Source organism: Dendrobates tinctorius, unplaced genomic scaffold, assembly GCF_039654945.1.
Source record: "Dendrobates tinctorius isolate UK_male_01 unplaced genomic scaffold, ASM3965494v1 ptg000196l, whole genome shotgun sequence".
Lineage (NCBI taxonomy): Eukaryota > Metazoa > Chordata > Amphibia > Anura > Dendrobatidae > Dendrobates > Dendrobates tinctorius.
Window position 1 is genome coordinate 22,314,066 of NW_027361863.1, and position 27,194 is coordinate 22,341,259.

At 48.6% G+C, this 27,194-nt stretch overlaps 1 protein-coding gene and 1 long non-coding RNA gene across 9 annotated transcripts in view; one reads left to right on the top strand and one right to left on the bottom strand.

Annotated features, from left to right (window-relative positions):
- Nucleotides 1–13,166, bottom strand: part of ZYX (zyxin) — a 26,417-nt gene extending 13,251 nt beyond the window's left edge. The window contains exons 1-4 of one of the 8 annotated variants that reach the window (XM_073553050.1): nt 13,071–13,166; nt 7,568–7,837; nt 2,468–2,703; nt 91–891 (exon numbers count right to left, since the gene is read on the bottom strand). In XM_073553050.1, coding sequence (XP_073409151.1) covers nt 91–891; nt 2,468–2,703; nt 7,568–7,837; nt 13,071–13,146 — 1,383 coding nt within the window. In that variant the 5' untranslated portion in view covers nt 13,147–13,166. The other 7 variants (XM_073553048.1, XM_073553051.1, XM_073553052.1 and 4 more) reach the window with 7 other exon arrangements.
- LOC141056314 (uncharacterized) lies at nt 8,474–21,200 on the top strand. Its single transcript, XR_012221610.1, has 3 exons — nt 8,474–8,582; nt 18,212–18,320; nt 20,709–21,200. It is a non-coding gene; the product is annotated as an uncharacterized lncRNA (long non-coding RNA).
- The last annotated feature ends 5,994 nt before the right edge of the window (nt 21,201–27,194 follow it).

Here is a 27,194-nt window from a genome sequence, read left to right on the forward strand (position 1 = left end):
AAATTCACCTGTGCTGCATTTGTACCTTGGTTAGTCCTCTAAGAAAACCCACCACCAAGAAGAATTTCAGGAATACGAAGTAACACTTACAGACTCGGGAGGTCTTTGCATGTTGGGTTGAGGAGATTTTCTCAGCATTGCATCAGATTGTGGTTTCGAAGACTGATAGCTTTCAGAAGGTGCTCCATTGGATTTTATCCCTTGGTGGTTCCTAAAGTTGTCCATCGGTGGCTCAGAATTCCTGCTGATCTCAACCTGCGGTAAAAGAATCCTTCCATTCTCCTTCTGCGGCCCTACAGGGTCAGGACGAGCTTTTTCAAGAACTTGAGGCTTTTCACGTTGCTGGGCAAAGCCAAATCCTGATGGTCGTGTAGACGTAGGTGCAGAAGGAGCCAGTGGTTCCAGTCTGATGCCACTGTGCTGGGATGTGGGAAACTTCTGCTGTGGACCTGATGGTTCTGGTTCTATCTGTTTCGGGGTGAACATGTGAGGAGCAGAAGGTTTAGGGGTAAATGTGTGAGATGGGGCAGGGTTTGGAGAGAAGGAGGGAGCACTAACCGGTTTAGGAGAAAATGAAGGAGCAGGTGGTGGATTATAGGAAGACTGTGAGGTGGAAAATGTGTGGGGAACTGTAACTTTTGGGACAAATGTGCTAGGTGCAGAAGGTTTAGGGGACACCGCCACTGGTGCTGCAGGTTTTGGTGCAACTGGAATGGGGTTGTTAGGTTTAGGGCTGACGGAAGGAAGGGAAACCGGCTTAGGGCTAAATGTGGTTGGTGGGACTTTAGGTGCAAATGATGAAGGCATATTTGGCTTAGGAGAAAAAGATAATGGGGCAGGTGGTTTTGGAGTACACACAGGAGGAGCTGGTGGAGGTGGTGGTGGTGTGACCTGTGAAAAGGCAAAAAGTTCAATAAGACTGACTATAATAGTAATGGAAGGAAGAGAAGAAGGCAACTAAATCTAGGTCTTAACTTATGATGTAGACTCGAGGAATTCTTGGCCTTAATGACCACGTTAGTGGTGAGATGCACGTGATAATTTAAAGGGATATCACATTTTTACCTGAAGTTCAGAGAAGAGAAGTCCAGTATGGATGACTAAGACTTAGACTAAGTGCACACGGTGTAAACGGAACAGAAGATTTTATTGTTATCTATTGACACTGGACTTCTCTATTCTAACTCATATCATCCCAGTATTTCCCAACACAGATTTAATGCCTATGTTGTGCTGCATGCTACATGTCATCTCTTTTTGCATTGTATCTATTCTTTTGGGCTTTTAGTGTAAAAGAAAAAAAAACAAAAAAAAAACAAAAAACATTAATTGTGTCCTTCATTGTCAACTGTTTATTGTGATTAATGCCAAGTCCTATTTAGAAGTATCAGAAAGGGGCTAGAACTTTTGGATTCTGGTGGTAGGGTAGAAGGGAGGTTTCAGGTTCTAATTTATTTTCTTTTAACTTTTACACTTAGGTGTCCCTTAAAAAGATTAAAAAAGACATTTGTGGACACCATTAGATTTAGACTTACCACTTTAAAAGGATTACTCAAAACTAGTCTTCTGGACAAGGTGAATGGATGCTTGGGAAAATCTGGCTAAACCAATGGTGATTTTTTTCAAAGGCCATTTAGGGAGATTAACCTGCATATATAGGAAACATCTCTGAAAATCTGAGTGGTACTGGGAGGTATAGGCAAAAAAAAAAAAATACTAAAATAAACCAAATTTACCACCTCTTGAAAGGTTGTTTTTTTTTTTTTTTTTTAGATCTGGAGCTTTCAGTGATCTAGTTTGGATTACATGCTCTTCACTTCTTTCATATGTCATGAAGATTGAAGAAAGCAGGGATGTTTCTCAGCCATAACCTTCACCATCTGGACAATGGAAGCACCAAAAAAAGGACTATCAACCGATGCCCCTGAACTTCATTGTTGGTGAAGGTCACCAGGGATTGTAGGGAATACAAAACAAGTAAATCCTTGACCAAATAGAGGCGAGACTTCAACTTGACATCCAACGACCATTGGAGTTATTCCTCTTGTGGATAAGTTACTACTAGACCCAGCTCATTGCAAAGGATGAAGTTCAGAAGAATTGAAGGAGAAGAAAGATGGATGGAGACAATGAAGGAATTATGATCATGACACTAGGAAGTATGAAGACGTGGAGAAACATTACTCATAAAAGTCTACACTGACTCAGACACACACGATAAGAACGAATTGTCTAAAAGTCACAATTTTTACACTTTGGACATTGTCCATCTCTTATTTTACATGAAACAAATCTCTAAAGAATTTCAAAAACAGTGTAAAACTGAAGAACAAAGATTTAAAGACATTTTACAAAACAGTGTCTTTCCTCAAGGACGTCTTACTTCGAGGCTTTTCAATTATGCATTGAAAAAAAAAAAAAAAAAACAGAAAAGAAGAAACGCCTCTATATTTTTAGATATTTTTACCTGGATGTCACCAATTCCGGTAACTAGGCTGGTTTCCTCTAGAGAAGGTGGTGAGGGGAAGCACTCTTCAATAGGAGGTGGAAACGGCTCAGCGAATTCAGGTGGTGGAGGTGGAGGGAAGCAGGAGGTGGGGGAACCAAGGTTATCATCTCCGAAAGAAGGTGGAGGAGGTGGGAAAGACATGGTAGGACTCATGGTGGAGTCGTCACTGGGTGGAGGAGGAGGCAGGATGAATTCTGAAGAGAGATATATAAAAGTTTAAAAAAAAAAAAAAACGCCGACCACAAACACGAGACCCAAGCTTCTTTGATCATTTCTGGTGAAGCTAAACTGCCCATGGTCAAGCAAGTTTTTTGAAACACAACAACAGTCAATGGTGGATCCAACATTCGTCTGAAGCACAACGAAGCTCCACAGGTTACAAAGTAAGAGAATATAAGTACGATTGTGGCTATATTGGTTGCACCCAAACGTCTTTAAAAAAAAGTTTAGAACTTTTAGAGACGGATAAACCCTTTATGACATATCCACAGTATAGAAGATCCACCTCTGGGGCTTGCGGCTATGCAGAGAACATGGATCCACCTATTAGGTGACTTCTGGCTGCTTCATAAGGGTGGAGGACAAAGAGCCAGGTGGCATAAATATATGTGCATGTATTTCATCAGTTACTTCTATAGGATTTACATCAAGTTCCATCCAACTACAATTTGAGTACAAGCTCTCAACAAGGCAAAGGGTCTACCAGGTCCGGAGAAACGTCATTTTTATATATATCTCGGGACCTGGTAGACCCTTTGCCACACAAATCTGGCTGTTAATTCAACCCTATAAGAAAAAAAAAAATGCGTGAATTTTCAGCTTAATAGTCCTTCTAATTCTCTCTTGTGTTTCCTGGGCTAGATAATGAATCTTAATTATCTCATTCCACAGCTGGCCGAGCCCCTGATCACAATAATGTGGTCATAGTTCGCAAACACGGGACAGGAGCGGTATTCACACGTGCAGCCGGCTGTCAGGCAGGAGGAACAGCTTCATTCAGAAGAGAGGGGATCCTAATCATTCTCAGATACTGTAAAGCCTAAAGCAAAACATCTGCAATTTACTGCCCAATGAAAACAGATATTTGAGCTTTATAAGGAATTTTACTTAATTATTAATGTAAAGGGGAATTTTCCATCATCTTTTACCCACTCGATGGCGCTATTCTAAGACGGTAGGAATCCATCACTTGTATAAATCAGAAGCCTTACAACTTTAAGATTCTGATTATTATGGGACACTAACGATAAATCGCAACCAACCCCAAGATGATATAGGAATAAAGCTGAGCAATCAATGATATGGAGACTTCACCATGGACGGTCACATTTATCACTTTTCCACTGACATCATCTTCTGCAGAGGCCTATATGACTATATGGGTTGTCAGCCATATTCTGAATTGTTAATTTTTTTTTTATGCTTTGTTATAGAAAAAGTATTTAGTTGTTGTTAATAGTCACAGGTGCTCGACCCCACCCCAGAATGGGCATGGAAAGAATTCTTCTAGAAAAGTTAGAAATTCCAATGTTTTATTAACTATAGGAGCTTTTCAAAGGGAAAACAAAAAGCAAAGAAATCACACACACACACACACATATATATATACACAAACACACAAATATCTACACATACTGGTAGTCATACATACACCGACATATTATATATACTGTACATACACACCTACATTCATACCCAGTAACACCCGAGAACATTTGCTCATCACTACTGAAAACACATTTTATATAATAGACACAACACGATAATGTCTGTAAAGCGCTGTGGATTTAATGGCGCTATATAAATGAGTAAAATAAATAAAATATAACGTCTCTGGTAGATCTAGAAGCGCATTGTGGGATGATGTCAAACACCACAAAGCAATGAGCGCTCCTCGTATTATTCCCATTCAGAATGACTAATTACACAACAAAAATATAAAGAACGAATAGAAAAAAAAAAAAAAAAACAACGATTGACATAAGCTATAGTCAGGTTCTGTTTCTTCCCAGAGATATCCCTCTTTACAAGGGGTATGAGGGCAGGTATCAGCGTCGTTACAAGGGGTAAGAGGGCGGGTATAAGCGTCATTACAAGGGGTTTCAGGGAAGGTATCAGCGTCGCTACAAGGGGTATGAGGGCAGGTATAAGCGTCATTACAAGGGGTATCGGCGTCCATCGCTGCTTACTCTGTCACAGAAAGATGGAAGTGGCCTCAATAGCAAAAAAATTAACTTGTCCCCACAAAATGATGCTGGAGATCGCACCCAGGACAGAAGCATCTGGTGTTTAATAATATCCCCTATGTCCTTTCTATGACCCTTGGCCAAATTTTAGTTGTAAATTCCCCTGCTCATTAACAATGCAGAGGGGATCACATCCCCGGACCAAGGGGAAGGGTCTGCCCTCTGTAAGGGGCCCCTCTGCAGCCACACAGGGTAATAGTATGTACATAGCTACCTATGGTACAGTGCCTTGCGAAAGTATTTGGCCCCCTGGAACTTTTCATCCTTTTCCCACATATCATGCTTCAAACATAAAGATACCAAATGTAAATTTTTGGTGAAGAATCAACAAGTGGGACACAATTGTGAAGTTGAAGGAAATTTATTGGTTATTTTAAATTTTTGTGGAAATTCAAAAACTGAAAAGTGGGGCGTGCAATATTATTCGGCCCCTGTAACATAATACTTTGTTGTGCCACCTTCTGCTGCGATTACAGCTGCAGTCTCTTGGGGTATGTCTCTACCAGTTTTGTACATGGAGAAACTGAAATTCTCGCCCATTCTGCCTTGGCAAACAGCTCGAGCTCAGTGAGGTTGGATGGAGATCGTTTGTGAACAGCAGTTTTCAGCTCTTTCCACAGATTCTCGATTGGATTCAGGTCTGGACTGTGACTTGGCCATTCTAACACCTGGATACGTTTATTTGTGAACCATTCCACTGTAGATTTTGCTTTATGTTTGGGATCATTCTCTTGTTGGAAGACAAACCTCCGTCCCAGTCTCAGGTCTTTTGCAGACTCCAACAGGTTTTCTTCAAGAATGGTCCTGTATTTGGCTCCATCCATCTTCCCATCAATTTTAGCCATCTTCCCTGTCCTTGCTGAAGAAAATCAGGCCCAAACCATGATGCTGCCTCCACCATGTTTGACAGTGGGGATGGTGTGTTCAGGGTGATGAGCTGTGTTGCCTTTACGCCAAATATATCGTTTGGCATTGTTGCCAAAAAGGTTGATTTTGGTTTCATCTGACCAGAGCACCTTCTTCCACATGTTTGGTGTGTCTCCCAGGTGGCTTGTTGCAAACTTTAAATGAAACTTTTTATGGATATCTTTGAGAAATGGCTTTCTTCTTCCCACTCTTCCATAAAGACCAGATTTGTGCAATGTACGACTGATTGTTGTCCTATGGACAGACTGTCCCACCTCAGCTGTAGATCTCTGCAGTTCATCCAGAGTGACCATAGGCCTCTTGGCTGCATCTCTGATCAGTCTTCTCCTTGTTTGACATGAAAGTTTAGAGGGACGGCCGGGTCTTGGTAGATTTGCAGTGGTATGATACTCCTTCCATTTCAATATGATCGCTTGCACAGTGCTCCTTGGGATGTTTAAAGTTTTGGAAATCATTTTGTATCCAAATTCGGCTTTAAACTTCTCCACAACAGTATCAAGGACCTGCCTGTTGTGTTCCTTCGTCTTCTTGTGCTTCAAACAGAACCCTGAGACCATCACAGAGCAGGTGCATTTAAACGGAGACTTGATTACACACAGGTGGATTATATTTATCATCATTAGTCATTTAGGACAACATTGGATCATTCAGAGATCCACAATGACCTTCTGGAGTGCGTTTGCTGCACTGAAAGTAAAGGGGCCGAATAATATTGCATGCCCCACTTTTCAGTTTTTGAATTTCCACAAAAATTTAAAATAACCAATAAATTTCGTTCAACTTCACAAATTGTGTTCCATTTGTTGTTGATTCTTCACCAAAACTTTACATTTGGTATCTTTATTTTTGAAGCATGATATGTGGGAAAAGGTTGAAAAGTTCCAGGGAGCCGATACTTTCGCAACGCACTGTATATATGGCATATGCCCTATAGTAACTATGTATACAGGTAATGGTATATACACATCCCTTCCATCATGATGGTGCCGCATTTTTGCTCTGTGACTTGTTTGTAACTGGATTTTGTATATCAGATGCCATTTAATTTTTGCCCAGTTCACGCCCTCTGGGTGACATTATGAAAGTTATAAAAGGTGGCCTTTTCGGCTGGCACCCCTCTTTGCTTACCAAGATTGTTCTGCCTAAGCAGGGGCGTGATTTATGCTAAAATTTGCAAAGAGCTTTAAAAGTCGACAGATAGGGACCAAAATGTGCAATTTTTTTCCCTGGGAGAAACCTTGCACTATAATTACCTTGTGTCTCATTGATGTGCTCAGTCTTACCATAGTGTTTGACATGAAAGAAGAATGAAGAGTCCTGGGGTGATGATCCCTGATGTCACGTCATTCAGTCTGTCTGAGATCACATGAAGGGACAGAAGGATCTGATTCTGCACAAGCCTCATAAACAGGAGATCTGGGGTCAGTTCTCCAAGATATTTGGAACAATCTCCTGCCAAGATCCTTCATAACCTCTAGACATGTGATGAGAAGAAGTGATGGAGGGGATATGTGGTCACCAGATACTGATGATGGAGGCGACTGGGGGGGGTCACCAGATACTGATGATGGAGGCGACAGCCGGTCACCAGATACTGATGATGGAGGCGACTGCCGGTCACCAGATACTGATATCTGGATATAAGGGAGGTCTGATTACAGAAGATTCCTTTAGTGTGCGAGTGATACAATGTGGAGATGGATCAGACCCCAGAGAAACAGCTGAAAGTTACAAATCACTATAGGGGAGAATTATGGCCGTCAATGTCGTACATGGAGCGGGAGACCCCCATATAAAACCTCTGTGCCCTAATAGACCATATGAACAGGGGTCTTCCTGATAGAGAAGCGGTAGAGAGTAAATAGTTAGAGAGGCGACTAATTACCCTCTTGCTCCACACCAGGTGGTGTTACGGATGGAATTTCTCCAACTTTGCCCAAAAACCCACGTATGCCAGGGGCCGCTGCATTATCCTGGGGGCCGGCAGAAATATTCTTGGGGTCTCCTTCAGTTGCTTTGAACGGGTTCACCTTAGGCTTAGGAGGCACCACCGGAGCAAACTTTTTTGGCTGGTTGTAAAAAGATGGAGTGGAAATGTTGATGGTGAATGAGGAGGTCATCCGGGTGGCGGGAGCGGCAGGGTCCATCTTCACGTCTTTGATAGAGAGAAAAAGAGCAGAGGTGTTAGACAAAGCGACAAAGATATAAACAGGCGCAGATGTAGCAGAGCCAAGTCAGTCAGTGAGCAGGCGCACCCGGCAGTCCTATGTAAAGTCACAAATAAGTCAATGTAAGATCACACCTACGGTGCCAGATGACAGACTCAGCTCTGCAGCATCTGGTCGGGAATTTTTTTTTTTTTTACTGTTTTATGTGGAGCAAAACACTGTTTTACAGAAAAAGCAGCAGCCGGGTCCCCACAGACGCTCATCATCTGCAGCTTGCGCTCCACTTGCAATAACCCTTTAATTTCCAGACCATCTGACACAAAAGAAATTCTGCCTCCACGATTGCTACAAACAACATGGTCGCCGTCGCTCAATATGACTGCAAGGCAAAGGTTAACAAAAAAACAACATAAAAATAAGCAAAGGAGTGTAATCTAACTCTCACTATGATCCAATCCTGCAGAACAGATCCCTGCCAGCTCAAGGTTGAACGCCTTCCTCCGCCTGTCTCTCTCTCTCTGTGTCTGTCTCTCTTTGTTTCCATGGAAATACTCCCAGGGGTTCCTGCACAGATCAGCATATAAAGCATGGCGCCTGTCATGGAGGATCGGCGTGGGGCTGAGAGAGGCCAGAAACACCAGGCCCTGGGGTAAAAAATGGCTGTGGATGAAAGGACTTGCTGTACGGCACATAACGGTGTGCAGGGCGGACTACGGGGCGTAAGCTAAAGAGGTAGAGTCAAGTAATACAGGGTACGAGCAGCACGGGGCGAGACGCGGGTCCCACGGCGAGGGGCACGGGGGCGAGACGCGGGTCCCACGGCGAGGGGCACGGGGGCGAGACGCGGGTCCCACGGCGAGGGGCACGGGGGCGAGACGCGGGTCCCACGGCGAGGGGCACGGGGGCGAGACGCGGGTCCCACGGCGAGGGGCACGGGGGCGAGACGCGGGTCCCACGGCGAGGGGCACGGGGGCGAGACGCGGGTCCCACGGCGAGGGGCACGGGGGCGAGACGCGGGTCCCACGGCGAGGGGCACGGGGGCGAGACGCGGGTCCCACGGCGAGGGGCACGGGGGCGAGACGCGGGTCCCACGGCGAGGGGCACGGGGGCGAGACGCGGGTCCCACGGCGAGGGGTACGGGGGCGAGACGCGGGTCCCACGGCGAGGGGCACGGGGGCGAGACGCGGGTCCCACGGCGAGGGGCACGGGGGAGAGACGCGGGTCCCACGGCGAGGGGCACGGGGGAGAGACGCGGGTCCCACGGCGAGGGGCACGGGGGCGACACGCGGGTCCCACGGCGAGGGGCACGGGGGCGACACGCGGGTCCCACGGCGAGGGGCACGGGGGCGACACGCGGGTCCCACGGCGAGGGGCACGGGGGCGACACGCGGGTCTCACGGCGAGGGGCGAGTCCCACGGCGAGGGGTACGGGGGCGAGACGCGGGTCCCACGGCGAGGGGCACGGGGGCGAGACGCGGGTCCCACGGCGAGGGGCACGGGAGCGAGACGCGGGTCCCACGGCGAGGGGCGAGTCCCACGGCGAGGGGCACGGGGGCGAGACGCGGGTCCCACGGCGAGGGGCACGGGGGCGAGACGCGGGTCCCACGGTGAGGGGCGAGTCCCACGGCGAGGGGCACGGGGGCGAGACGCGGGTCCCACAGCAAGGGGCACGGGAGCGAGACGCGGGTCCCACGGCGAGGGGCACGGGAGCGAGACGCGGGTCCCACGGCGAGGGGCACGGGAGCGAGACGCGGCGAGGGGCACGGGGGCGAGACGCGGGTCCCACGGTGAGGGGCGAGTCCCACGGCGAGGGGCACGGGGGCGAGACGCGGGTCCCACGGCGAGGGGCACGGGGGCGAGACGCGGGTCCCACGGTGAGGGGCGAGTCCCACGGCGAGGGGCACGGGGGCGAGACGCGGGTCCCACGGTGAGGGGCGCGGGGCGAGACGCGGGTCCCGCGACGAGGGGCGCGGGGGCGAGACGCGGGTCCCACGGCGAGGGGCACGGGAGCGAGACGCGGGTCCCACGGTGAGGGGCACGGGGCGGGGCGAGACGCTGGTCCCGCGACGAGGGGCGCGGGGGCGAGACGCGGGTCCCACGGTGAGGGGCGTATCCGTGTAGTATTGTTCAAGCCTTGTACGATCCACATTTTGCCCCCACGACTATCATGAACATTTCTTCCTTTTCACTATGGAAACTGGATGATTTCTCCTGAAGAAAATCTAAACCGATCACTAATGAGTGAAGTGCAGACCCCGGAAGATCGGGGGCGACGGCTATAGAGCGGCTGGAGGAACGGCAATGACAAACCTTCGATGGTGGGATTAGATATGTGTCCAGCACATATCCCTGGGATGGTTTGGATACAGGGTCCCACCTTGCGTATGGGGGGCCACAGGCTGTGTGTGGGGGGCTGCCCTGAAGGCTCATGGTCCTTTCTGGCCATTATCTGCTGGCGTCAGTCGGACAATGGGCCAGCAGCGTCTGCACATTTGGTTGTGATTACTGTGGAGGCATAGGACCCTGGAGCTGAGGTTTTATGACAGGAATGAGGCCATAAAGTTGATCAGGAAAGGCTCTGACAAGGCCTGGGCCCCAGGAATGCAGGAGCGGGGCCACAGGCAGCTGGAGGCCAGGGGTTACAGGGTTGGGGCCACAGGTCAGGAATGAGGTAACCAGCAGCCTGATGTCTGAGGGCAGAAATGAGGTAACTGTGGGGGAGGCCGCGTCCTCAGGATGTGGAGGGATGAGGTGAGCAATGGCTCAGGATTGTAGGGGAGGAGGTGGTGGGCCTGAGCCCTGGACCCCAACCCCAGCCCCCAGCCCAGCTGGGAGTCATTAACCAGCATTACACTGCAGAGCTGGGGGCAAGAGACAGCCCTGTACAAGAAGAGACCGCTGACACCGACATGAGACCTGCATGTACACGGTGACCTGGGGGGAAAGAGAGACAGCCCTGTACAAGAAGAGACCGCTGACACCGACATGAGACCTGCATGTACACGGTGACCTGGGGGGAAAGAGAGACAGCCCTGTACAAGAAGAGACCGCTGACACCGACATGAGACCTGCATGTACACGGTGACCTGGGGGGAAAGAGAGACAGCCCTGTACAAGAAGAGACCGCTGACACCGACATGAGACCTGCATGTACACGGGGACCTGGGGGGAAAGAGAGACAGCCCTGTACAAGAGACAAAAAAAAAAAAAAAAGACAGCCCTGTACGAAAAGAGACCTGCAAGTGACCTGGGAGGGGGATTGACAGCCCTGTACAAGAGACCGATGACTGACATGAGACCTGAATGTACATGGTTACCTGGGTAAGGGGGTAGGTGGGGAGAGACAGCCCTGTACAAAAAGAGACTGCTGATAACATGAGACCTGCATGTACATGGTGACCTAGGGGTGAGAGACAGCTCCACATAGAGATGAAACAAGACAGTCCTGTACAGAGAGCAAAAGAGACCTGAGGGTAAGAGACCCCAATACTATGCATTGCAGGGACAGCCCTATACAGAGGCCTATACTCGGCGTTATAAGGCATAGTCCTGTAGAGGGACAAAGTGGTGACCTGAGCTAAGAGGGTCCCAATAATTTACATAGACAGCAGACTGTGGGTGAGACAGCCCCATTAGTATACATTAAGAGACAGTCCACTTAAGACTGGGGATAACCTATGAGACAGTCTTGGACATAGAGGGCGTACTATGAATAGAAGGAGACTACTCAGCACACTAGATATATGAAGAGACAGATGCCTCCACTGTGCACAATGAACAAGAGAAAAAGAGACAGCCCATCAACACATCCAAAGGCAGGAATAGAGCCGGTGTTCTGTACAAGAGACAGTGGGAAGTGAGTCCACTGCAGGGTGTGGATCCAGGGGAGAGGACAGCGGGTCAGAGCCCATTGTATGGCAGAGGTGAGAAGAGACAGCCCTTATCTCATGAAAAGAGACAGTTCGCACTAACTTCCATATGATCCCTGTAAAAACACATTTTATGTGACTGCAAAAAATGAAGACACAATGTAGCAAGTGTGAGAAGCAATGAGACGGTTAAGAGACAGCCTCCAACAATAGACCTCCAGACAGGCAGAGTAATGTGATAGCTGGAGGAGAGGAGACAGACACAGCAGCAGCACAAAGGCAGAGAGACAGCTCCAGCCCGGGGCTCAGCACTCCAGGGGGCCCAGCTGTGGCCCCTACACACCCAGCAGAGCTGCACACACCACTGCAGCCCAGAGACAGCCACACACAGAGACAGACTGGGGTGTCTACACCCACAACACACACTGAATGCCTCTTACCTCTGAATAGCAGAGACTGACTGCCAGCACACAGTGAGAGACAGCCAGAGACCGCCTGAGACTGCCCAGGGGGAGTGGAGAGGGCGAGGCCTCAGATCATGGCTGAGAGTGTGTCACACTATCGGTATGTGCAATGTGCTCACTCTCCGATCACTGTGTGCCTGGCTGTCTACCTGAGCCTGGCTGTCTCTTGGTGCATGCATGTATACAGCTGTCTACCTGAGCCTGGCTGTCTCTTGGTGCATGCATGTATACAGCTGTCTACCTGAGCCTGCCTGTCTCTTGGTGCATGCATGTATACAGCTGTCTACCTGAGCCTGCCTGTCTCTTGCTGCATGCATGTATACAGCTGTCTACCTGAGCCTGCCTGTCTCTTGGTGCATGCATGTTTACAGCTGTCTACCTGAGCCTGGCTGTCTCTTGCTGCATGCATGTTTATAGCTGTCTACCTGAGCCTGGCTGTCTCTTGGTGCATGCATGTTTACAGCTGTCTACCTGAGCCTGGCTGTCTCTTGGTGCATGCATGTTTACAGCTGTCTACCTGAGCCTGGCTGTCTCTTGGTGCATGCATGTATACAGCTGTCTACCTGAGCCTGGCTGACTCTTGGTGCATGCATGTTTACAGCTGTCTACCTGAGCCTGGCTGTCTCTTGCTGCATGCATGTTTATAGCTGTCTACCTGAGCCTGGCTGTCTCTTGGTGCATGCATGTTTACAGCTGTCTACCTGAGCCTGGCTGTCTCTTGCTGCATGCATGTTTATAGCTGTCTACCTGAGCCTGGCTGTCTCTTGGTGCATGCATGTTTATAAGCTCCATACCTGAGTCTGGCTGTCTCTTGCTGCATGCATGTTTACAGCTGTCTACCAGAGCCTGGATATCTCTTGGTGCATGCATGTTTATAAGCTGTCTACCTGAGCGTGGCTGTCTCTTGGTGCATGCATGTTTATAGCTGTCTACCTGAGCGTGGCTGTCTCTTGGTGCATGCATGTTTATAAGCTGTCTACCTGAGCCTGGCTGCCTCTTGGTGCATGCATGTTTATAGCTGTCTACCTGAGCCTGGCTGTCTCTTGGTGCATGCATGTTTATAAGCTGTCTACCTGAGCCTGGCTGTCTCTTGGTGCATGCATGTTTATAAGCTGTCTACCTGAGCCTGGCTGTCTCTTGGTGCATGCATGTTTATAGCTGTCTACCTGAGCCTGGCTGTCTCTTGGTGCATGCATGTTTATAAGCTGTCTACCTGAGCCTGGCTGTCTCTTGGTGCATGCATGTTTATAGCTGTCTACCTGAGCCTGGCTGTCTCTTGGTGCATGCATGTTTATAAGCTCCATACCTGAGTCTGGCTGTCTCTTGCTGCATGCATGTTTACAGCTGTCTACCTGAGCCTGGCTGTCTCTTGGTGCATGCATGTTTATAAGCTCCATACCTGAGCCTGGCTGTCTCTTGGTGCATGCATGTTTATAAGCTGTCTACCTGAGCCTGGCTGTCTCTTGGTGCATGCATGTTTATAGCTGTCTACCTGAGCCTGGCTGTCTCTTGGTGCATGCATGTTTATAAGCTGTCTACCTGAGCCTGGCTGTCTCTTGGTGCATACATGTTTATAAGCTCCATACCTGAGTCTGGCTGTCTCTTGCTGCATGCATGTTTATAGCTGTCTACCTGAGCCTGGCTGTCTCTTGCTGCATGCATGTTTATAGCTGTCTACCTGAGCGTGGCTGTCTCTTGGTGCATGCATGTTTATAGCTGTCTACCTGAGCGTGGCTGTCTCTTGGTGCATGCATGTTTATAAGCTGTCTACCTGAGCCTGGCTGTCTCTTGGTGCATGCATGTTTATAAGCTGTCTACCTGAGCCTGGCTGTCTCTTGGTGCATACATGTTTATAAGCTGTCTACCTGAGCCTGGCTGTCTCTTGGTGCATGCATGTTTATAAGCTCCATACCTGAGTCTGACTGTCTCTTGCTGCATGCATGTTTACAGCTGTCTACCTGAGCCTGGCTGTCTCTTGGTGCATGCATGTTTATAAGCTCCATACCTGAGCCTGGCTGTCTCTTGGTGCATGCATGTTTACAGCTGTCTACCTGAGCCTGGATATCTCTTGGTGCATGCATGTTTATAAGCTGTCTACCTGAGCTTGGCTGTCTCTTGCTGCATGCATGTTTATAGCTGTCTACCTGAGCGTGGCTGTCTCTTGGTGCATGCATGTTTATAGCTGTCTACCTGAGCGTGGCTGTCTCTTGGTGCATGCATGTTTATAAGCTGTCTACCTGAGCCTGGCTGTCTCTTGGTGCATGCATGTTTATAGCTGTCTACCTGAGCCTGGCTGTCTCTTGGTGCATGCATGTTTATAAGCTGACTACCTGAGCCTGGCTGTCTCTTGGTGCATGCATGTTTATAAGCTCCATACCTGAGTCTGGCTGTCTCTTGCTGCATGCATGTTACAGCTGTCTACCTGAGCCTGGCTGTCTCTTGCTGCATGCATGTTTATAGCTGTCTACCTGAGCGTGGCTGTCTCTTGGTGCATGCATGTTTATAGCTGTCTACCTGAGCGTGGCTGTCTCTTGGTGCATGCATGTTTATAGCTGTCTACCTGAGCCTGGCTGTCTCTTGGTGCATGCATGTTTATAAGCTGTCTACCTGAGCCTGGCTGTCTCTTGGTGCATACATGTTTATAAGCTGTCTACCTGAGCCTGGCTGTCTCTTGGTGCATGCATGTTTATAAGCTCCATACCTGAGTCTGACTGTCTCTTGCTGCATGCATGTTTACAGCTGTCTACCTGAGCCTGGATATCTCTTGGTGCATGCATGTTTATAAGCTGTCTACCTGAGCTTGGCTGTCTCTTGCTGCATGCATGTTTATAGCTGTCTACCTGAGCGTGGCTGTCTCTTGGTGCATGCATGTTTATAGCTGTCTACCTGAGCGTGGCTGTCTCTTGGTGCATGCATGTTTATAAGCTGTCTACCTGAGCCTGGCTGTCTCTTGGTGCATGCATGTTTATAGCTGTCTACCTGAGCCTGGCTGTCTCTTGGTGCATGCATGTTTATAAGCTCCATACCTGAGTCTGGCTGTCTCTTGCTGCATGCATGTTTATAGCTGTATACCTGAGTCTGGCTGTCTCTTGCTGCATGCATGTTTATAGCTGTCTACCTGAGCGTGGCTGTCTCTTGGTGCATGCATGTTTATAGCTGTCTACCTGAGCGTGGCTGTCTCTTGGTGCATGCATGTTTACAGCTGTCTACCTGAGCCTGGCTGTCTCTTGGTGCATGCATGTTTACAGCTGTCTACCTGAGCCTGGCTGTCTCTTGGTGCATGCATGTTTATAAGCTGTCTACCTGAGCCTGGCTGTCTCTTGGTGCATGCATGTTTATAAGCTGTCTATCTGAGCCTGGCTGTCTCTTGGTGCATGCATGTTTACAGCTGTCTACCTGAGCCTGGCTGTCTCTTGGTGCATGCATGTTTATAGCTGTCTACCTGAGCCTGGCTGTCTCTTGGTGCATGCATGTTTACAGCTGTCTACCTGAGCCTGGCTGTCTCTTGGTGCATGCATGTTTACAGCTGTCTACCTGAGCCTGGCTGTCTCTTGGTGCATGCATGTTTACAGCTGTCTACCTGAGCCTGGCTGTCTCTTGGTGCATGCATGTTTACAGCTGTCTACCTGAGCCTGGCTGTCTCTTGGTGCATGCATGTTTACAGCTGTCTACCTGAGCCTGGCTGTCTCTTGGTGCATGCATGTATACAGCTGTCTACCTGAGCCTGGCTGTCTCTTGCTGCATGCATGTTTACAGCTGTCTAACTGAGCCTGGCTGTCTCTTGCTGCATGCATGTATACAGCTGTCTACCTGAGCCTGGCTGTCTCTTGCTGCATGCATGTTTATGATTACTTGAGTGTTACAGTGTGTATGGTGCCTGCATGTTTTTGACGGTCTGTCTACCAGAGTGTGAATGTCTCTTAGCCACAGCTGTCTACCTAAGAGTGTCTCTTGCATACATTTGCTTTGACTATGGCAGTAATTTAGCAGAGAGCTGACACAGCCCGGGTCACAGTGACAGGTGTCCGTCCATTGTGTGACCCACTGCTTCCTATACATCATGCGTCTGCCGCCGTCCATCATCAGTGGTTTCATCCCAATAATCCATAATTGTCTCAGGAGGAAGAGATAAATCTGCCACCGTGGGGCGCTATGCTAAGAAAGGGGCAGTGAATATTATATGGAGAAGATCTGGGTAAAAATCAGAGAAATCTTCGTTAAACCGTCCAGGTCCCATCACACCTGTGTCTCCGTCCATGACTCTGTCTGAGGTTTCCAGAAACGAGGTTCAGATGTGTCTCTAGCCGCGCCAATGACTTCACCGTGGCAAACGGGGTCCAAAATCTGACACTTCGGCCTCCTATCCGGCAATATCTCGCCTTTTACTGGACACAATAAAACAATGGACACCATCAGAAAGCTGTGGGGTCGTATTTTGGACGCCGTTTGCCTGATTGAAGTCAATGGTTCTACTGGAGGCAGGTCTCAGTCCTGTTTTTTGGGGCGTTTCATATGGACGCCTCAAATGCATCCAAGAGCGGGAACACAGATGAGATGTGAACCCGCCGGCACATCTGTGCATTGTGTTCCGATTTCGGTCCATTTCTGGGTTGTGAGCTCCCAATATTTGCAGTTTGCACTAGCTGCATTGCTGCACCATCGGCCCAAACTTTATGTCCTAAAATGATGCGACCTAAGGCAGCTTTACTTCTGCAGGAGCGCAGCAGAGCTAACGCTGCCCGGATTCCAGCGATCTGGCCAGCTTTAGAGTAGTGCTTACAAGCTCTTTCCCAGAGTTTGTAAGCACTGTGCTTATTGCCTTGGAGACCAGCCACCTCTGACTGCAGAGGTGAACGGTACACTAGGCAATGAGCTTTGACCTAGAGAATTAAAAACCCCTCCAATCTTGGAAAAGTAGAGGATTTTTAATAAGTGGTAAATTGCAAAGTTCCTTGTAATTTATCAGCTGTCTGGATATTTCCATCACCCCCCAGTGTACAATCTTTGGGAATATGCAGCCTTCTTCATTGTTCATTCACACAGTTCACTTATTAGACCCCCCATGCGCCTTCCGGTGCTTCTTTTCTTTCTTCCCTTCCTTGGATGACGATGCATATGATATGACTCACGTTCCACAGCAGACTGTGGCGGATTTCTGTGCAGCCCTCGATGTTTTATGAAGCTTCTAGAACTTTACGTAATATGCATTATACCATGGAGACAATGTATCAGTCTGTATCCTGCATGCAATGCCTCGATCCGTATCCCGCATGCAATGCCTCGATCCGTATCCCGCATGCAATGCCTCGATCCGTATCCCGCATGCAATGCCTCGATCCGTATCCCGCATGCAATGCCTCGATCCGTATCCCGCATGCAATGCCTCGATCCGTATCCCGCATGCAATGCATCGATCCGTATCCCGCATGCAATGCCTCGATCCGTATCCCGCATGCAATGCATCGATCCGTATCCCGCATGCAATGCATCGATCCGTATCCCGCATGCAATGCATCGATCCGTATCCCGCATGCAATGTCTCGATCCGTATCCCGCATGCAATGCATCGATCCGTATCCCGCATGTAATGCATCGATCCGTATCCCGCATGTAATGCATCGATCCGTATCCCGCATGCAATGTATCGATCTGTATCCCGCATGCAATGTATCGATCTGTATCCCGCATGCAATGCATCGATCCGTATCCCGCATGTAATGCCTCGATCTGTATCCCGCATGCAATGTATCGATCTGTATCCCGCATGCAATGTATCGATCTGTATCCCGCATGCAATGCATCGATCTGTATCCCGCATGCAATGTATCGATCTGTATCCCGCATGCAATGTATCGATCCGTATCCCGTATACAATGTATCAGTCTGTGTCCTGCATACAATGTTTATTTCTTAATCCATAATATGTCCTCATTCTGCAGATTTCCTGATGAGCGGTGCAGTTTTATTGCTGAGTGCGGACACTTTGTGACTGTCTCTTTGTGCTGAAGTTTTCCTTGCTGTCTCCTAGACGTCTCATGGTGACCTCACTCCGACAGTTCTCTTTGCCCATAAAAGGAAGGAACCCAAAACCAGGAAATAAGGAGTGGACCTGGCAGGAGCCCCCTCCCCTGACACATGTAAGTGTAATGCTACATCACAGGCCTGCCTGCCCCTGGTGATCACACATTCCTGTGTCATACACCAGTGCCCCCCCCACCCCTGCATTACTGGAAGCAACTGGTAGCCCACACCCCACTGCTGAATGTGCATCTAACTGCTCTCACTGTGTCTGGTTCTGGGAAAGCTGGGTGACAACCAACATGGCTGATCAACCTGGTGACATGACCCGACATTGCAGCTGCAACTCCCTGTGGCTATCAGAACATGCTGGGAGTGGTAGTCTCGCAACAGCTGGCGTGGGGAAGGTTGCTGCCCCCCACTCTGCTCTACACTTTCAAGTTTTGGGCTTAGCCAAAATCTATTTCTCTTACAGTATTTGACCGCTGTTACATGTCCAATAGGGGTCCGAGACCCCCAAAAGCTGGACTTCTATATATATAGATATACATACTCCGAATCCCTCCTCCCTCTTACAGATATAAGTTCCTTACACAATGCGGATGACGCTGCCGCTCTATATAACACCACAATAGCTGTAGCTTTGGAATCCGCTGCCCCACTTACACATACCAAAACTCGCAAAATCAACAGACAGCCCTGGCACACCAGCCTGACCAAAGAGCTGAGGCGAGCTTCCAGGGCTGCTGAGCGCAGATGGAAAAGATCCCACTCCAACGAGCATTTCATCGCATTCAAACAGTCCCTCACTACTTTCAAGACCACACTCGCCACAGCTAAACAAACCTACTTCTCATCTCTCATATCCTCCCTGTCTCACAACCCTAAACAGTTATTCAACACCTTCAATTCTCTCCTCCGCCCCCCAGCACCTCCTCCCTCCCCACTCATCTCAGCTGAAGACTTTGCCTCATTTTTCAAGCAGAAAATTGATAACATCAGGGACAGTTTTGGTCAACAACCCCCAGAGCTCTTCCTCCCGACTTCCCAGCCCTCCACCTTCAAAACCAACTTCTCCACCATTACAGAAGATCGACTCTCCACTCTACTCTCAAGATCACATCTCACCACCTGTGCACTCGACCCGATCCCATCCCACTTCATCCCAAACCTCACCACAGTCTTCATCCCAACCCTAACCCATCTCTTCAACCTATCACTAACAACTGGTGTTTTCCCCTCAAGCTTTAAACATGCCTCCATCACACCTATCCTCAAAAAGCCCTCTCTTGACCCATCCTCTGTATCTAGCTATCGCCCTATATCACTTCTCCCATACGCCTCCAAGCTACTGGAACAACACGTCTACCTTGAACTGTCCTCCCATCTCTCTTCTTGCTCCCTCTTCGACCGCTTACAATCTGGCTTCCGGTCACACCACTCCACTGAAACTGCCCTTACTAAGGTCACCAATGACCTCTTAACTGCCAAGAGCAAGCGACACTACTCTGTCCTCCTCCTCCTGGACCTGTCGGCTGCCTTTGACACAGTGGACCATTCCCTATTATTACAGACCCTCTCATCCCTCGGCATCACAGACTTGGCCCTCTCCTGGATCTCATCATACCTAACAGACCGGACATTCAGCGTCTCCCACTCACACACCACCTCCTCACCTCGCCCCCTATCTGTCGGAGTCCCACAAGGTTCAGTCCTAGGGCCCCTGCTGTTCTCTATTTACACCTTTGGCCTGGGACAGCTCATAGAATCTCATGGCTTTCAGTATCATCTTTATGCTGATGACACACAGATCTACATCTCTGGACCAGATATCACCTCCCTACTAACCAGAATCCCTCAATGTCTGTCCACTATTTCATCCTTCTTCTCCACTAGATATCTGAAACTCAACATGGACAAAACAGAATTCATCATCTTTCCCCCATCTCACGTGACCCCCCCTACGAACCTATCAATTACAGTAAATGACTGCCCACTCTCCCCAGTCCCACAAGCTCGCTGCCTCGGAGTAATCCTTGATGCTGATCTCTCCTTCAAACCACATATCCAAACCCTTTCCACTTCCTGCCGACTTCAACTCAAAAATATTTCACGCATCCGTTCATTCCTCACCCAAGAATCTGCAAAAACCCTAGTCCATGCCCTCATCATCTCTCGCCTTGACTACTGCAACCTCATGCTCTGCGGCCTCCCCTCAAACACTCTCGCACCCCTCCAATCTATTCTAAACTCTGCTGCCCGACTAATCCACCTGTCCCCCCGCTATTCCCCAGCTTCTCCCCTCTGTCAATCCCTTCACTGGCTCCCAATTGCCCAGAGACTCCATTACAAAACCCTAACCATGACATACAAAGCCATCCACAACTTGTCTCCTCCATACATCTGTGACCTCGTCTCCCGGTACTTTCCTGCACGCAACCTCCGATCCTCACAAGATCTCCTTCTCTACTCCCCTCTTATCTCCTCTTCCCACAATCGCATACAAGATTTCTCTCGCGCATCTCCCCTACTCTGGAACTCTCTACCACAACATATCAGACTCTCACCTACCATCGAAACCTTCAAAAAGAGCCTGAAGACCCACCTCTTCCGACAAGCCTATAACCTGCAGTAACCACCGATCGACCAAACCGCTGCACGACCAGCTCTACCCTCGCCTACTGTATTATCACCCATCCCTTGAAGATTGTGAGCCCTCGCGGGCAGGGTCCTCTCTCCTCCTGTACCAGTTATGACTTGTATTGTTTAAGACTATTGTACTTGTTTTTATGTATACCCCCCTCACATGTAAAGCGCCATGGAATAAATGGCGCTATAACAATAAATAATAATAATAATAACATACGCGTGACTGTGATATCGATCAGATCTCCCTGGTCTGCGAAGCATCACACCCTGAAAACAGACTATAATATCCAATCGGTAGCCGGACACTCCTATATAGACACAATAATGAGTAACCTCCGCCACACAGTCATTGGCTCCCACGCCCGCCGCTCAACGTACGTTTCCGATCTTCCTAGAATTCCCCGTCCTGAATAATACCAATCTGTACGGGCAAAAAGCACAGAAGATAAGTAATCGTTCTGCTGATGGGATTCACCAGCAATGTCTTATGGTGAGTGTTGGCGTCTCCATACAGTGGTATAAAAATGGCGCTGCATAAATCATAAGGCGCCAACATTTCGTAAAGTTGCGTGCATCCCTAAATGATGTGTACTATAAGGTGGTCTTACAGAGAGACGTGTCTAACGCCCCAAGAGAGTTATAGTACGTGCTCCTTTTCAATGTCTGGAAAAAAAAATTAATTAATCAAAATTATTAATACAAGTCTACTGTTCCGTGTAAAACAGCGTGTATGTATTTATGTAAGTATACATACAGTCATGGCCGAAAGTGATGGCACCCTTCAAATTGTTCCAGAAAATTAATGCAATTCCACACTTGAAATCATATAAAAAGGGGAGAAGTTGACGCGATCTTTGCATTGACTGTCTGTGTGTGCCACACTAAGCATGGAGAACAGAAAGAGGAGAAGAGAACTGTCTGAGGACTTGAAAACCAAAATTGATGAAAAATATCAATAATCTCAAGGCTACAAGTTCATCTCCAGAGATCCTGATGTTCCTTTGCCCACGATGAGCAACATACAGTAATCAAGAAGTTTACATCTCATGGAACTGTAGCTAATCTCCCTGGACGTGGTCGACAGAGAAGAATTGATGAAAGGTTGCAATGCAGGATAGTCCGGATGGTGGATAAGCAGCCCCGATCAAGTTCAAAAGTAATTTAAGCTGTCCCGTAGACTCAGGGTGCATCAGTGTCAGAGCGAACTATCGGACCACATGTCATTGAAATGAAACGCTGTAACAACCCTGCCGGCATCACTGCATGGCCTCCCATACCCCACACACCAACTTACTCACAGCTCCAGGCCATGCTGTGACTTCTGTCTGCTGCCGGCTCCACGCTGTGTGCCTCTTCCTGTCTGTTCTCTGTATGCTTCCTGGCTGTGTGCATAGAGGGGTGGAACCAGAACTCTCTGGTTCTTATGGAATCAGGGTGCACATGTCTAATGTGTCCCTGGCCAATTACCAAGAGGCCTCTAGTATTTAGGGCAGCTCCACCCGGTGGTAGCTGCCTGTGCAAAGCCTTAACTGAGTTAGTGTCTTGCTGCTGAATTGCCAGGTCCTGTCCTGTGTTTCGCCTTCTCTGGAGGCTTGATTCCTAGTCCTGTGTCTGTGCCTGTCTTGCCGTCTTCCAGGAGGCAGAATATCCTGGTCCGTGTGCTATTGTTCCTAGCCTTGCCTTGTACCTATCCTGTCCGCCCTCCAGGAGGGAGAATATCCTGGTCCATGTGCTATTGTTCCTTGCCTTGCCTTGTACCTGTCTTGTCCACCCTCCAGGAGGCAGAATATCCTGGTCCCTGTGCTATTGTTCCTAGCCTTGCCTTGTACCTGTCCTGTCCGCCCTCCAGGAGGGAGAATATCCTGGTCCCTGTGCTTTTGTTCCTAGCCTTGCCTTGTACCTGTCCTGTCCGCCCTCCAGGAGGGAGAATATCCAGGTCCCTGTGCTTTTGTTCCTTGCCTTGTCTCGCACCTGTCTGCTCTGCCCTCTAGGAGGGAGTATATCCGGCTCTCTGTGTCTTTGTTCCAGTACCTTGTCTCGCACCGTTACCTTGTCTGAACTCTGTCCTACCGCTGTCTGTCAGTCTCCTTGTCTGTGGCTCCTTTCCCTGCTGTGTCTATCCTTGTGTCCTCTCTGTCTGCCTGTGCTCCGCCCCCTTGTTGCTCTGCCTGTGCTCCGCACCCTTGCGGCTCTGCCTGTGCTCCGCACCCATGCGGTTCTGCTTTGTTCTGCTTCTGCTGCAGAACCTCTTGTTGCTAACTGCAGCTCCTCTCCGCAGCCTTGCGGTTCTCCTCCAGTGTGAACAGGTCCAATCCTTTTCCTTCATACACCTCTCCTTCCTGCCAGTACCAGTACCTGCACCTGCTGTGTGAACAGGTCTCTACCTATTCCATACACCACTCCTTCCTGCCCATGTCCCTGTATCTCAGCCGTGCCCGCCTGCCAGTGTCTCAGCCGTGCCCGCCTGCCAGTGTCTCAGCCGTGCCCGCCTGCCTGTGTCTCAGCCGTGCCCGCTTGCCAGAGTACCAGCCGTACCTGCCGTGCTCACCTGCCTGTCTGTCAGTCGCACCTGTCCTAGCGGCCTGCTCCCCAGTGGGATCAGCAGCCACAGCCAGACACCACCCTGGAGTGGCACCTAGCAGCTACCTGCCGCACAAGCCTGACCTCACTATCAGAGGCTCCAGCGAAGACCGATGTAGCTGTCCTAGTCACGCCCCTTCCAGGGTAGTCTGGTTTGTAGCACAGTGGGGCCACAACCCCCTCGTGCCAATCTGCCAAGGCGCGAGTGTGATAAACGCTATGGCAAGAGAACCAGGTGGACCCCACTGCTGACACAGAGACATAAAAAGATAGACTGCAGTTTGCCAAAATGTACGTGAGTAAGCCAAAATCCTTCTGGGAAAGCATGTTGTGGACAGATGAGACCAATATAGAGCTTTTTGGTAAAGCACATCATTCTACTATTTACCAAAAACGGACTGTGGCCTACAAAGAAAAGAACACAGTACCTACAGTCAAATATGGTGGAGGGTTAGTGATGTTTTGAGGTAGTTTTTCTACCTCTGGTACTGGGTGCCTTGACTGTGTACAAGGCATCACGAAATCTGAAGATTACCAAAGGATTTTGGACGGCAAGTCGACCTTTCTTTGAAGGGACCCTAAACCTAATACTTCTCACACATGCTTCTCCTGGGCTAAAAGCTACAAATTTACTGGTCAGATGGGATCCAGCATTAATTAAAAACACCGTTAGGATAATGGAAGGAGCGCAGTCAGAAAGGAGGCCGTCACACCCTCCATTACTACAAAAAACATCCAGCATCTCCGAACAGACTGAAGCTATATATATGTAAATGCCTCTGTCCTCCTGAATCCGACGTCGTTTCTCTCTTGTTCCTGCTCCTCTTCGTTCCTGAGATATGACCTCGTCTTCCCTCTATAAAAAAACTAGTCTTGTTAGTCAATTGGGTGTGGTCCTCCAGAAGATGTCCATATAGAAGAGTTGAAGATCACGCCCAATTGACTAATAAGAATTGATTTCTATAGAGGGGAAGAGGAGGCCATATCTCAGGAACGGAGAGGAGCAGGAACCAGAGAGAAACAGCGTCGGATTCAGGAGAACAACGGTGTTTACATCGGCGTAAAATCTCCATCTTTCTGGCAAGTGACGGGTCCCCTTTAATATCGCTTCTCTCCTTAGCGCCTACATCTATGTGGGTTCGTCATGAACGCCGATTTTCCAGGGTGCGAGATGGCCGAGCGTATAGACATCTCTGATCTCATACATACAGCGCAGCATGTACCCTGCATGATGTGGCGTGTTGTATGATGATCTCACGGCAGTAATATGCACAGGATACACAATGGATTCCATATGGGCCCGGGGGACAGTAAGACCCACAGTTAACGAGGTGGTGTTAGTGGTTGTCAGCCCTCCACCCTGGTGTCAGGGGTAATACATTCAGCATTGACATAATGACACTATCCATCACACCCTTGTGGAGCGAGGTTACTGAGCAGTAATTCACAGCCTTGGCAGCTCTCGGATTGCTTTGGGCATGCTTGTATTTGTAGTTCTTCTGCTGCTGGCAGCTGTATTGCTCCCTTTTCCTCGTGTATCATACCCTGGGTTTTCCATCTCTCCCCGCTCACACACTGCTGTTTTCGCTCCCTGCAGCTCTATCCCACCCACACACAGCTGTGCTCCCCTGCAGACCCCCTGCTTTTCCCCTCACACAGGACAGATATGCTGATTATTATCGGTGCAGCTATGCCAGGCCTTGCCCCGTGCCCAGCCTTGGCCAAATGCAAGGATGCTCATTTAAAGAACACATAAAAAAATCTTCAATCCTTTTCTGCCAAGTTGGTAAAAATGCAAAAAAAAAACCTGCCAGGCAAAAAACTGTGGCTTCTTGTACATAACAACCCAGCTGTTCTGGGCTCCTGCATGTCAGATCTGCCTGTCCTCTGGTGATTTATCCCCTGTCCCTCTATTGCTGTGCGACTGGACATATTTGCCATTCAGGATCCTGGAAAAGCTGGGTATCAACTTAACACGGGGAACTGTGGACCCCTGTTCTTGGGATCAGTCGGTCTCCGCAGCCGGACCCCCAGCGATCATACATGTATGCTATATCCTGTGGATAGGTTTTCTGCGGCCGGGCCAGGGAAGTCGGACGTTCCTGTTTCAGGATGGTTATTGCAGGGCGGATTATATTGGGCCGCGCTTCCCCATTCCATAAATAAGGGCTGTAAGATGTGTGACCACTGAGCAGCGATATGGCTGCGGACCCGCGGTGTCGCCACCATCCAGAGGCCGATCGGTGCAGATGTTCTGACATTGTTATTATATCCACTTTTAGACTGCAATTGTGCAGTGCAACAACATAGCACTGCTCATCCTGAGCTGCCTGGTTCATGAACACAATGCTGAAATTCCGATACCAGTATATTGAGGTTTATGTACTGTACTGTTCATGGTGGGTAGAAAGCTGGGTGATTAAGTCCTAGCGGCACAGTAATGGCTGCCATTCGTGGTTGGCGCTCTCAATGCAACAGTCTGATAGCAGCACTCAGACTCTGCCGGATGGAAGGTTAACAAGTTTTACCCTTTGGGCCTTTGCACGCTGCAGATTTGTCATAAAACCTGAAGGATTTCCCAGTACCAGCAAAGTGAATGAGAGACTTGAAGTGATCTGGACACATAGCTTATTTTTTCCTTGTTTTTGCTGCAGATTTCACTCATACTGAGCAAAAACACATAAAAAAATTGAAATTGGCATCTATTTTTGGCCATGTTCACACGTTGTGTTTTTGCTGCATTTTTTTCTGCAGGCAAAACCTGCACTCTTAGCAGTAAAGAAGCTGCTTACAAAAAGCACGTTTTGCTGCCTTTTTTTTTTGCTGTGTCACCAGTGCAAGACATACGTAACACCATAAAAACATTTGGGAAAAAAGGTCAATTTGACCAAATTATTTAGTTTGAAAAAGATTTTTATGTCTGAAAAAATAGTGACTATTCTGAGCAAAAAAGTTCACCGAGTTCATGGGAAAAATACACAATTACAAATGGTACAGCAAGGGGAGGTGAATTGGTCGGGAATAGTTTACCTAAGACATTGGCAGTGCATTGAGTTTGTAGGACACAGTTTACTTTTACACTTTGGTCGGCCCTTGAGTTTTCCAGGTATTGTTTAATGTCACACCTTGGTCAGCCAATGTTTACTTTACACATACCTGCCTTTTTTCCCTAGAAATGCTGCAAAACCTGTTAGTTGCGTTTTTTGCTGCGTTTTTGTTACTGTAATATGCGGCTTAAGAATTGCATTAAAAATGCAGCAGAAACACAACGTGTAAACATAGCCTAACACAGCGTTTTTCCTGCCAAGACATGCAGAAATGGTGCAGAATTTCTGCATCAAATACTTAAATGTGTGCACATAGCTTAATGTAATGTTTTTTTTCAGGTGGATTCCGAGAGCAAACTGCCTGAAAAAAGTGCCTCAAAAAAATGTTTAGAATGCACAGCGATGTAAAAGCGACATTTCTATGCAGCTCACGCTTGGAAATCACTGCCCATTGTAGTAAGAAGAAAAGAGACTGGTGCCACAAAACCGCCAGAGAAGACGCTTTTAGGAAAAGCGCTGGCATAAAGCATCTCCGCCAGCGGAACAAAGATGTGGTGTGCACACGCCCTTAGGCCTGCACTGGATGGAGACAGGAATGTTCACAGCAGAGGCTCGTTATCAATTGAAATGCAAAATATATTAGGAAGTTGCTGAACTTTTTATTATACAGTGATAATACATTATTTCCGCTGCACATGGGAAATGTTGGGGGTGATG